We start from the raw sequence: 12,151 nt of genomic DNA on the forward strand, positions 1-12,151 counted from the left end.
GAAAGGAACAGACAGGAGGAGTTACAGTTGCATCTTTACAGTGTTTAAATACCAGGCTGGAAATGCCAGTTTTTCTTTCCTTTGTGAAACTGACTATAGCACCATTATTTTGATGTTAAGGTGTCTTTTCATTGCCCTATGACTAATGAGTTACAGATCAGGCATCTTTCATTAATTATTCCTTGTTTCTCCATTCCATTTCCCACAAATAGAGATATCAGAATAGTGATTCTCTTCCAACAGACAGGTGAAGAATTACCCTAACATCTTCCTTGCCAACTGTACCACTCAATTGGAATTAATTTAGAAGGATATCATTTAATGCCTTTGTAATTAAGGTAAGGTATAATCATGTAAACCTGGTTATTTTTTTTTCTTTTCCTTTTTGGCGGGGGGGGGGAGTTAGGAGAGAGGAATTCTGTTAGCTACTATTAACGGACATTGTGCCAATCTATAACATGGGTATCTACATGTAGTCTGCGTAAGTACAAAGTCTGCATTTTATTAGCATTAGTAAGTTTCTCTTCACATAATCGGTTATAGTACAAGAACCTTCTCTGCAGATTCTGGTTTTCTATAGCTCCTATCATGGTACTTTCTAATTAAATGAAGCTGGAGAGTTGCCGTCTCAGACTCTCTTGTTACATATTTCTTATGAAAAGCCTCTTTCCCTTCTTCAGAGGGAGTGAATAAAACATTGCAATTTATCTAGTGATGCCCTGTTGTCCACTCCCAACTTCTAGCAGTCCTTCTTCAGAGGGACAGAGCAATGTTTTGGGGACAGGATACAGTCTGAATCAAACACCATCACAGTTTACGCACGGCCAGGCTAGGTTGTCAAATTCCCTGGGATGTTGAATCAATGTTAGTAAACTGAGTATTTAAGATTGTCTCTGTTTACTAGAACATCCTTACTCAGTATTTATTGGAGTTTCCCTACCATCAATGGATGTAAAAGTTTGCTTCGTTTCTCTGCAGCTCTTATAGGTACTTTCGTAAATGCTGTTGAAAGGCCGTTTTGTAACTTTACAGAATTACTGGACTTAACAAGCCACAGCAGAAAGAGAGATACCACATTACCCTCTAGCAGTGGCACACTCCTTTTTACTTCTCTGCCGTCTAGAAGCCCTGCCTGGCTCACGAAAAGGATTTTGTCTCCTCTACAGTTATACCAGTGGGGTCTTGGTTTTAAGATACATACCTCACCATAGCATTTTTATGCTAGAGAAGGAATCTCCTAAAGCTTTGTATAATAGCAGAGGTGGGAAAACTACAGCCCGCAGGCCACATTTGGCCCGCGGAACCGTCCTGCCCGGTCCCTGAGCTCCCAGCTGGGGAGACTAGCCCCCAGCCCCTCCGCTTCTGTCCCCCCTCCCCCACAGCCTTAGTGTGCTGCACCACCGGCGCCCTGCTCAGCCGCTCCAGTCGGGCAGGGGGACGGGGAGCAGGAGGATTGCATAGGGGAGTGGGGTCCCGGGGGGCCTGTTAGGGGTGGGGGTGTGGATAGGGGTTGGGGCAGTCAGGGGACAGGGAGCGGGGGGGTTGGATAGGGGTGGGGTCCCGGAAGGGGTAGTCAGGGTCAAGGAGCAGTGGGGGTTGGATGGGTCAGAGGTTCTAAGGGGGGCAGTCAGGGGGTGGGAAGTGGGAGGGGATTGGACGAATAGGGGGCAGGGGCCAGGCTGTTTGGGGAGGCACAGCTTTCCCTACCTGGCCCTCCATAAAGTTTCCACAATCCCAATGTGGCCCCTAGGCCAAAAAGTTTGCCCACTTCTGGTATATAGGATGTAGTCTATTTGTTCTAAACATTGGTCCATCCAGTGAAGTACGTTGTTTCCAGCTGTGGCCAATAGCTTATACTTCTGAGGAAGATGAACATTTATCATTCCCTTAGCACATTATACTATGACAGGTTTCAGAGTAGCAGCCGTGTTAGTCTGTATTCGCAAAAAGAAAAGGAGTACTTGTGGCACCTTAGAGACTAACAAATTTATTAGAGCATAAGCTTTCGTGAGCTACAGCTCACTTCAACGGATGCATCCGATGAAGTGAGCTGTAGCTCACGAAAGCTTATGCTCTAATAAATTTGTTAGTCTCTAAGGTGCCACAAGTACTCCTTTTTTTTCACATTATACTATGATATTTATAGAGGGATAAACTCCTCCTTGACCTCTAAGGCAATCAACTCATGCACAGAATCATAGAAATGTAGGGCTGGAAGGGATCTCAAGAGGTCATCTACTCCAGCCACTTGTGCTGAGGCAGGACCAAGAATACCTAGTCCATGCCTGACAAGAATCTGTCTAATCTGTTCTGAAAACCTCCAGTGATGGGGATTCCACAACCTCCCTTGCAAGCCTGTTCCAATGTTTAACTATCCTCCCAGTTAGAAAGTTTTTCCTAATAGCTAACCTAAATCTCCCTTGCTGCAGATAAAGCTCATTACTTCTTGTCCTACCTTCAGTGGACATGGAGAACAACTGATCACTGTCCTCTAACTAACAGTCTTCAAATATGTTAAGGGCTGTTATCAAGTCCTACCTCAGTCTTCTTTTCCTAAGACGTGCCCAGTTGTTTTTTTAACCTTTCCTCATACATCAGGTTTTCTAAACCTTGTATCACATTTTTGAAGCTTGAGACTTAAGAACATGAGAATGGTCATAGTGGGTGACACCAATGGTGCATCTAGCCCAGTATCCTGTCTTCCAGCAGTGGCCAGTGCCAGATGCTTCAGAGGGAGTTAACAGAACATGGCAATTTATCAAGTGATCCATGCCCTGTCATCCACTCCCAGCTTCTATCAGTCAAAAGTTTAGGGACACCCAGAGCAAGGATTTGTGTCCCTGACCATCTTGATTAATAGCCATTGATGGACCTATCCTCCATGAACTTATCTAATACTTTTTTGAACCCAGTTATAGTTTTGGCCTTTACAGCATCCCTTGGCAACTATTTTGATAGGCTGACTGTGCGTTGTATGAGGAAGTACTTCCTTATGTTAGTTTTAAACCTGCTGCCTATTAATTTCATTGGGTGACCCCTAGTTCATGTGTTATGTGAAGGGGTAAATAACACTTCCTTATTCACTTTCTCCATATTATTCACAATTTTAATAGATCTCCATCATATCCCCCCCCCCAGTCATCTCTTTTCCAAACTGGACAGTACCAGTCTTTTTAATCCTTCCTCATACGGAAGATGTTTCATACCCTAATCACATTTGTTGCCCTTTTCTGTACTTTTTCCAATTTTTATACATCTTTTTTGAGATGGGGTAACCAAAACTTCATGCTGTATATAATGTATGGGCACACCATAGTTTTATATAATGACATTATGATGTTTTTTGTCTTATTATCTATCACTTCCCTAATGGTTCCTAACATTGTTAGCTTTTTTGATTGTCACTGCTCATTGAGCAAATGTTTTTAAAGAACTACCCATGATGACACCAAGATCTCTTTCTTGAGTGGTAACAGAAAATTTAGAGCCCATCATTTTATATGTATAGTTGGGATTATGTTTTCCAAAGTGTATTACTTTGCATCTATCAACATTGAATTTCATCTGTCATTTTGCTGCCTAGTCACCCAGTTTTGTGAGATTCCTTTGTAACTCTTCGTAGTTTGCTTTGGACTAAACTAGCCGAAATAATTTTGTATCATCTACAAACTTTGCCACCTCATCATGGTTTACCCTTTTTTCAAGATCATTTATAAATAAATGGAACAGAACTGGTCCCAGCACAGATCCTTGGGAGACCCCACTATTTACCTCTCCATTGTGAAAACTGACAATTTGTTCCTACCCTTTGTTTTTTAAGCTTTTAACCAATTACTGATCCATGGAAGGACCTTTCCTCTTATCCCATGACTTCTGACTATGCTTAAGAGTCTTTGGTCAGGGATGTTGTCAAAGTATTTCTGATAGTCCAAGTACACTATATCCACTGGATCATCTTTTTCGACATGATTGTGGACACACTCAAAGAATTCTAATAGATTGGTGAGGCACAATTGCCCTTTACAAAAGCTGTATTGACTCTTTCCCAACGCGTCATGTTTATCTGTGTCTGATAACTCCGTTCTTTATTATAGTTTCAACCAAATTTGCCTGGTACCGAAATTAGGCTTAGTGGCCTGTAATTGCCACGTTCACCTCCAAAGTCTTTTTTAAAAATTGGCATTGTATTAGCTATCCTTCAGTCATCTGGAACAGAGACAGATTTAAGTGATAGGTTACATACCACAGTTAGCAGTTCTGCAATTTCACGTCTGAGTTCCTTCAGAACTCTTGGGTGAATACCATCTGGTCCTCGTGACTTGCTACTGTTTAATTTATCAATTTTTTCCAAAACCTCCTCTATTGACACCTCAATCTGGGACAGTTCCTCAGATATATCACCTAAAAAGAATGGCTCAAATGTGGGAATCTCCCTCACATCCTCTGCAGTGAAGACAGAGGCAAAGAATTGATTTAGCTTCTCCAAAACTGCTTTGTCTTGCTTGTGTGCTCCTTTAGCACCTCAATCATCCAGTGGCCCCACTGATTCTTTGGCAGGCTTCCTGCTTCTGAGGTACTTAAATTTAAAAAAAAAAATTTTTTTTTTGGCTGTTTTTGTGTTTTTTTGCTGGTTGCTCATCAAATTATTTTTTGGCCTCCCTAATTATACTTTTACACTTGACTTGCCAGAGTTTATATTCCTTGACGCCTATAATTTAGGCATGTGGTACAAGTTTAATTTCTAAATGTGATTTTTTTTTTAAAAGAACACCCTTTAATTTTACCTGTATACCAGACCCAGCACCCTTTTACTGAAAGACTTACCTATCCTCCTGATGTTGAGGTTCAACAGATGTTCTTTGCTGGTTCCTAGTAAGATTCTCATTTTGTCTTTTCTTTTTCCTGTCCCGGACATTCAAGCAAATGGAGAGCAAAAGGAGCAGCACTCCTGCCCCAACCAATACATAAGCCACCGAAAAGGTCTTACTCTTCAATATTCCTCCACCATCATGCTCTGGATTGCTACTATTTCCAGCAGATGAGGGAGGCTTATCAGTATGGCCAAATCCTGGGACCAGGTTCCAAACTGCCATTATGATCCCAAGGACAAGCATTCCTAACCCGATAGCAGTCAGGGCATAGTAAGATCCATTTGACCTGGACTGGGCCATTATATCCCGTGCTAGATCACTAGATAATAAGCAGGGTCAGCTTATAGCATGCCACTTCCAAAAAACAATGTGTAAAATCCAAGCTTCGCACTTTTATGAATCCACCCAAATGCTTGAGTTTAGAGAGAAATCTGGAAAAGGAAAAAGAATAGCAATTAGTACATGTGACTTAGAGAACGAGCTACAATTACGGTGAACAAGAAGGCCACATGGCATCATTTTGTTTTATCAACCTTAATACTGGAAATTAAAGCACATTTTTATGACCCCATGCAGAGTAAGCCAAGGGCTAATATAATGGCCAGACTTAAGGAAGGATCACTACTGGCCATTCTGATAAAGCCTGGGAATATCTCTTCCCATGCATATTGTTCCATGCTGCTTTTCTGGTACGAGGCGTGAAAGACAGATCCTGGCCATTTGTCAAAGTCGCCCCCTCCCTCCCCACGTCAAGTTCTGCAAAAACAGGAGGTACTGAAGCATCCTTCTGGCCAAATTCCAACTTGAGTGATTACAGTCTGTCTAAATGCAATTCACCCTATAGTTTCAACTGGAGAATCTCTCTCTTCCCTTGCTAGGTGGTTTAAACACCACACAGGGAACGAGAATTCCTAGGTTATAATCCTGCCTTTAAACAGAGACACCCTTTTCTGTTGCATGAAGGATCCTGAGTCAGAGCTTTGGGTAATATTTGCAAAAGCACCTAAGAGATTTAGGGGCCTAAATCCCATTTGAAAAAGTGATTTAGGTGCCTGACTCCTACATTCCTGGTGCATTTGAATGACACTTACTAGGTGCTTTTGAAAAATTTACCCTATGTGACTTACCTACTTCAGAAAGGTGTCAAAGTGATTGAGTGTTAAGCACTTTCAAAAGGAAGACTGCTAGGTATTCGTGCTAGTTATTATTGGTGAACAATCGCACCTTGATCACACATATAATCTGTACACTGCTTTGGAATCTCAGAATGAAAGCTTAGAGACTAACACATTTATTTGAGCATAAGCTTTCGTGAGCTACAGCTCACTTCATATGCTCAAATAAATTTGTTAGTCTCTAAGGTGCCACAAGTACTCCTTTTCTTTTTGCGAATATAGACTAACATGGCTGGTACTCTGAAACCTGTCAGAATGAAAGGTACTTTAAAAAAATACAATATGGTAATATACATTTAAGATTCTTTATGTCACACACCCTATGGGGCTTCACTATTTTGAAGACTAATTCCAGTTGGCATAATATACTGGTCCCAATACCAAAATGGAAAATCACAAGCCTTAAGAACAATACTTTAACCAGTTATTCTTTCGAAGATCTGTCTGGCCATAGCGTGGTGGTGTGAGGGAAGTCTCTTCACACACAAAAGAAAAGCAAGCAAGAATTCTGTCTCAGCATTTCTGCAAGGGAGCAAGCTGAACCACAGGTTCCTCTTCTCCCAGCTATTGAGAGAGAGAGAGAGAGAGAGAGAGAGAGAGAGAGAGTGCCCAGAGAACAGTCTCTCTTAAATACAAAGATGCTTCACTGACATGAAAGGCATTCTCCTGGTAAGTGATATTAATACAATAGAAACTAGTGATGACAAGATTCGGCCATGTGTCTCCAAACTGACATGCCACGCATATCCAAGTCAGAAGGTCAAGTTGTTGAACCAGCAGGCGGACAGGCATTGTAGTTGACCTTAGAATCTCCTACCCCTGGCCCCCAACATCTTGTAAACTGAATTTTTTTCCCCCCCACCATTGATGGAACTAATCTTGGTTGGCTTCCCAAGATAATATAGCAACTGGCACCTTATTAATGCCTGGATAGATGCCAATCCAAAGCAATTTATGGCTAGCCTTAAGCTAACAAAGTATTAATTCCAAGGTATTTAGGGACCTCTTTGGTGTGTTTACATCAGTATGCCTGTAACCATTTATATCCTCTGGAAGGTTTTATGATAGGTCCCTAAATCTCTTATACATGTAGAGCAAAAGCAAAGTAAATCAAGGAGATCCATTATAAAATTACTGCATTTTGCCAATTAGTATGTAAATAACAAAGGACACTGGATTACAGAACATACTTTGTTGATTTTGTTTCGTTTTAACACTCCTAAACATAGTAACAGGTTTCAGAGTAGCAGCCGTGTTAGTCTGTATCCGCAAAAATAAAAGGAGGACTTATAGCACCTTAGAGACTAACCAATTTATTTGAGCATAAGCTTTCATGATCTACAGCTCACTTCATTGAACTGTAGCTCACAAAAGCTTATGCTCAAATAAATTGGTTAGTCTCTAAGGTGCCACAAGTACTCCTTTTCTTTTTGCGTAGACATAGTAATACATCCTGTAAAAATAATGAAGTCTTAGTATTCTGAAACCTCACTTCAGAATTTTACTGTGAAATCTTTGCTGATATAAAGGAAGGACTTGAGTTCAATAACAATGGGTAAATTAGCAAAGTTTCACTGGCATTATTGCTGTATTTTGGTGTGTTTTTCCACGTTTTACATACGTACTTCCTGAGCTGAAATACTGTGGTTTAGTGTTAATTTTTACCTTAGTCCAGGCATACGGAGTATTATTGTGCAGTGCTAATTACACTATCAAAATTTTCAGATGTATCATGACGACTTTGTTGCTTATTAAGAATCTGAAGCAATGCTTAATTTGTAACGAAGGAGGTGCCAAGGCTCAAGCCATTTTTTTATATTCATAACTGATGCAGCCCAGAGGTGCTGGGGCTATGAACTGCCAAGCCTAGAAGTGCCAGGGATCTGCCCTGGCAGAAATTAAGCACTAATCTGGAGGAAACTGACCATACAGGTTATCTGAAGCATCATAATGTTAGAATGCTGAGCAACCACTTCAGAATTCCTCTCCACCTCCCCCAAAACAATCATGTTGGAGAATGAGATTTCTCTTAAATACCAGTTGTGATCTCTTCCAAATGTGCCTCAGATACTCAGTTTCTAGTGTGTTTGATTTGCAAAAATTGTTATGGAGATGAATGAATTGTTTGCGGAGTATTGGCTGCCAGATAATTCATCCATTGGCACCTGCAGTTACCTTCCCTGATGACACATGCTACTGCAAGAGTGCTCAGAGTCCCAGTGATGTAGCAGATTATACCAAGCAGTAATGTGGCTTTAAGGTCAACACAGAGAAATGTGAACAGCATTTGGACTCAAGCAAGGCTTTGGGTCGTATTAAAAACTAGCTGCATAGTCTCTTGTTGGGTCAGCCCCATATATCAATCTGGGGTCGGAGCCTCTGCACATGGTTACTAATAGCATTTAATACGGACTAAGGTCTGGTGGAAGGCTGCACATAGGCAATTCTATATTTTATTCTACCATTCTGTCATGCTTGAAAAATGGGTTCCCCTCTAATCTGTTTGAAGCTCTTTGAGGGCAGAGTTTTTTCTAATCAGGAACTCCACCTGTGCAACTCTCTGCCATTTATGATCATTTGCAGTGTTTTGTTCTGCATTCTGCGCCTCGGCTTTATGTCGCAGAGCCCTGCGAGATACTTTTCAGAGTAGCAGCCATGTTAGTCTGTATTCGCAAAAAGAAAAGCAGTAAACTTGTGACACCTTAGAGACTAAAATTTATTAGAGCATAAGCTTTCGTGAGCTACAGCTCACTTCATCGGATGCATTCAGTGGAAAATGTCTGTATTTTCCACTGAATGCATCCGACGAAGTGAGCTGTAGCTCACGAAAGCTTATGCTCAAATAAATTTGTTAGTCTCTAAGGTGCCACAAGTACTCCTTTTCTTTTTATGTACACAGAGAACATGAAACAATGGGTGTTACCATAAAGACTGTAACAAGAGTGATCAGGAAAGGTGAGTGCCCCCCCCCCAGCTCTCCTGCTGGTAATAGCTCACCTTTCCTGATCACTCTTGTTACAGTTTGTATGGTAACACCCATTGTTTCATGTTCTCTATGTATATAAAATCTCCCCACTATATTTTCCACTGCATGCATCCGATGAAGTGAGCTGTAGCTCACAAAAGCTAATGCTCTAATAAATTTGTTAGTCTCTAAGGTGCCACAAGTACTCCTTTTCTTTCTGCGAGATACTGAATCCCACTACGCTATCGAAGCATATCATGGAAAGCTCTTAGACGGAATATGAACTTTTGATTAAAATTCTACTGCATGCAGGAAATCTACTACATTATGTATTTAAGCACTGTGGAAATCAGGAGCGCGGCTTATATTAATCTCGGTAAAAGTTAAATAAATTATAAAAGATGACTGGACGCTCTTTTGTTAAAAAAAATAAAAAGTGAGCTAGGTCCAGATGACATCCTAAAACCTGAAAGATAAGAATTGCAGCCAGTAGTGGAATCTATATAAATGTATCTTGGAACTCTGTAGTGGAGATCCTAGCATTCTACAATGCGGACTAGATAAACTTTGCAACTGATTTTGTTTGGAATGTTCCAGCTTTAATTGGCTGCCACGAAAAGTATCCCAGCTGCACATATATGGACACATTTTCTATTCCTTCTGCGCCTCTATTTTTCCATGGTTATTTATGTTGGATGGGACCTCATGAGTATATGGTACTTGGGTATTTAGCGCTGTGGAACGCTTATTTTTTATCATTTGCCCCATACCTTTTATCACTGACTTACAATTCATCTATATTTAGTATTGTGATTTCTTGGTTAGATTAAGAGAAAGGCTAGTTCTTGTGTCCTTTAAACTGCAGAACAGCCTTCCCAAGAAAGTGGTAAGTGATCCAGTTACTTGAGGGAACAGACCCACACTGGCCAGGTTGGAAAGAGCAGTGGATTGCTGACAGCAGGCATAATACCACAGAGAATCTGACCCCAGATTTTCATGGCGATCCTACATTCTGATGCTTCGTAGCAATTAACATCTAGCCCTCATGAAGGACAGATTTCTCTAACCACTCTGAGTTGGAGGATTGATCCCAAGTCAATCTAGATAGTATCTGGCAGAGAAAGAGGAATCACTGAACCAGTCTAGATATAAGATGGTTGCTTTGCTAGATATAAGATGGTCTGCCAAATGCATTGGCCAATTAAGTTTGTAGAAAAGTCCTTAGCGTCCAATTGAAAAACAGAGTTCGATTATTTTGTATTTCTCTATTGAACAAAGATTAAAATAATGAATACTGCAGCAGATGGGGGATTCCGTAAATGCTGAATCCCAAGTTCTCTCCAGTGAAAATGTCAGTAACGAGAGCAAGTAAACAAAATTTGAAAGTAGTATTTATACTAAGTAGAAAATTTGTTACCCCAGGATTTCCTTTCCTGGGACTGACCTCTCTCCTCTCAGTTTGAGCCATATACTCTGTAGACCTGCTATAGGGTCAGACCTCTCTGTTGCTAAACTCTTCATTCTTGCTAAACAGTTTAGTTACTAAACATGGATCGTGTTTCAAGTGGAGAATGAATGCTGCAGTTATGGCACCAATGGGAGAGGTATATATTATGGAAGATTGTACATACCAAAAGAGAATGTGGTATCTATTACAGGCAGGATATGGGCCTAGAGGCTGCATGGTTCTTAATGAGGCTACTTCCTACTTGTGACATATGCTAAAGAAATGGAAATGTATATAAAAATTTGGTAAAATTTTTTCATTGAAAAATAAAGCCAGGCCAGGCCAGATTTGTGCTTATCAAGGATTGTTCTACTGATACAATGGTCAGTTTTAGCAAAGCCATTTGAGTAAGAAGAGAGCAAACCCAAAAATCCCAACTTCAAGAAGATGTGTAGTTATAAAACAATTCTCAGCCCGACCCATCTTTAACCAAGTTCCGCTCTTCTCTTTAAATCTACTCAAAATGGATTTTCAAATCAATTCCCATAGTAACCATGCGGAGGATCATATCTGCCAACTTTTCAATCTGCTCTTGAAGATGAAGTTCACAAGAAAATTTGGGGGGAGGGGAGGGTCTGCTGTAACCATATGATCAAATATTTGGGCAAGGGTTTTCACATGTTAAAAAAAAAAATCAGATGTTATGGATGATGCCACACCTCAAGGAATAACAAAGCCCAATTCAAATTGCATCTTTTAGGTGAATGACACAGAAAATATCACAAAAATAATGTATGTGTAAATAAGGCAAACAACACGTCAGGGGCCAGGAACAAAGTCCATGCAAATTAAGGAGGTAAAGTTCATGAACAAAGAAGGCTATTTAGGTCTTAACTATTGGGAAGGCCTTGAAGCTATCAGTTAAATATATGGCTGCAGTAAAAAGAGAGTGCTGGAATGAAAAAACAGAGGGGATACAAAGTAAAGTCTTCTCCCTGTAAATGCCCGTTAGGTACAGCTCTTCTGCTAGTCTATTACAGTGCATGCAATAACTTTACCACTAATGTGTTTCTTTTCAGTTGCTCCAGATCAGGTATATAATATTTAAAAAGGAGTTACCTCTTTAAGTGCTGTGTCTGTGTGTGCATTGCCCAGTCGTGCAGAGTTTCTGAATTTCAATTTGTGAATTTACCGAATTCTGTAAGTTTTAAAAAAAAAAAAAAAAAGCCTGCTGTATCATACAGCTTATTTTATTTATTTGCTACTGCTGCAGCTAAACACAACAGTTCTTTGCTACATTTTATGGAGCCCAAGCTTTCTGTGATGAACATTAATGCATCTGGATGCTACTGAAAGTCATTCACCTTATCTTGTAGATTTGTTGAAACTTCCCTGGTCTTTTCCCCTTCCGACTCCTGTCTTTAATAAATATGCTCCAAAAGGCACATATGGTGAATTAAATCCCAGTTCCTGTATCCTGGTATCTATAACCTTTCAAGCCCAATGGATGGAGCCAGAAAGTTGTCGCTATCTGATATGTCTGCCATTTAAACTAGCCCTTGTTCGTCAGTAACTTCCAATTTAACAGTTGACAGCTGCTTACATTCCCAGGCTCCATCCCATGTTGCAGGGAAAATATGAAGTGTAACATCTGTCCTTTGAAACAGGTGATAGCCATGTCCTGCAGTATGGT

At 40.5% G+C, this 12,151-nt stretch overlaps 1 protein-coding gene and 1 long non-coding RNA gene across 10 annotated transcripts in view; one reads left to right on the forward strand and one right to left on the reverse strand.

Annotated features, from left to right (window-relative positions):
* The window catches only part of LOC122457093, a 39,686-nt gene that overhangs the window by 8,556 nt on the left and 18,979 nt on the right, over positions 1-12,151 (forward strand). The window contains exons 2-3 of one of the 2 annotated variants that reach the window (XR_006276418.1): positions 248-338; positions 1,033-1,417. This is a non-coding gene — a long non-coding RNA (uncharacterized LOC122457093). Of the gene's footprint in view, positions 1-247; positions 339-1,032; positions 1,418-12,151 lie in introns of those variants that run through there. The other variant, XR_006276417.1, reaches the window with a different exon arrangement.
* Positions 1-12,151, reverse strand: part of TMEM51 (transmembrane protein 51) — a 37,721-nt gene that overhangs the window by 1,930 nt on the left and 23,640 nt on the right. For 5 of the 8 annotated variants that reach the window (XM_038377117.2, XM_043500170.1, XM_043500172.1 and 2 more), the window contains one exon: positions 4,825-5,302. In XM_038377117.2, the coding sequence (XP_038233045.1) occupies positions 4,825-5,171 (347 nt within the window). In that variant the 5' untranslated portion in view covers positions 5,172-5,302. Of the gene's footprint in view, positions 1-4,824; positions 5,303-11,577; positions 11,657-12,151 lie in introns of those variants that run through there. The other 3 variants (XM_038377119.2, XM_043500169.1, XM_038377124.2) reach the window with 2 other exon arrangements.

This window comes from Dermochelys coriacea, chromosome 18, assembly GCF_009764565.3.
Source record: "Dermochelys coriacea isolate rDerCor1 chromosome 18, rDerCor1.pri.v4, whole genome shotgun sequence".
NCBI lineage: Eukaryota > Metazoa > Chordata > Testudines > Dermochelyidae > Dermochelys > Dermochelys coriacea.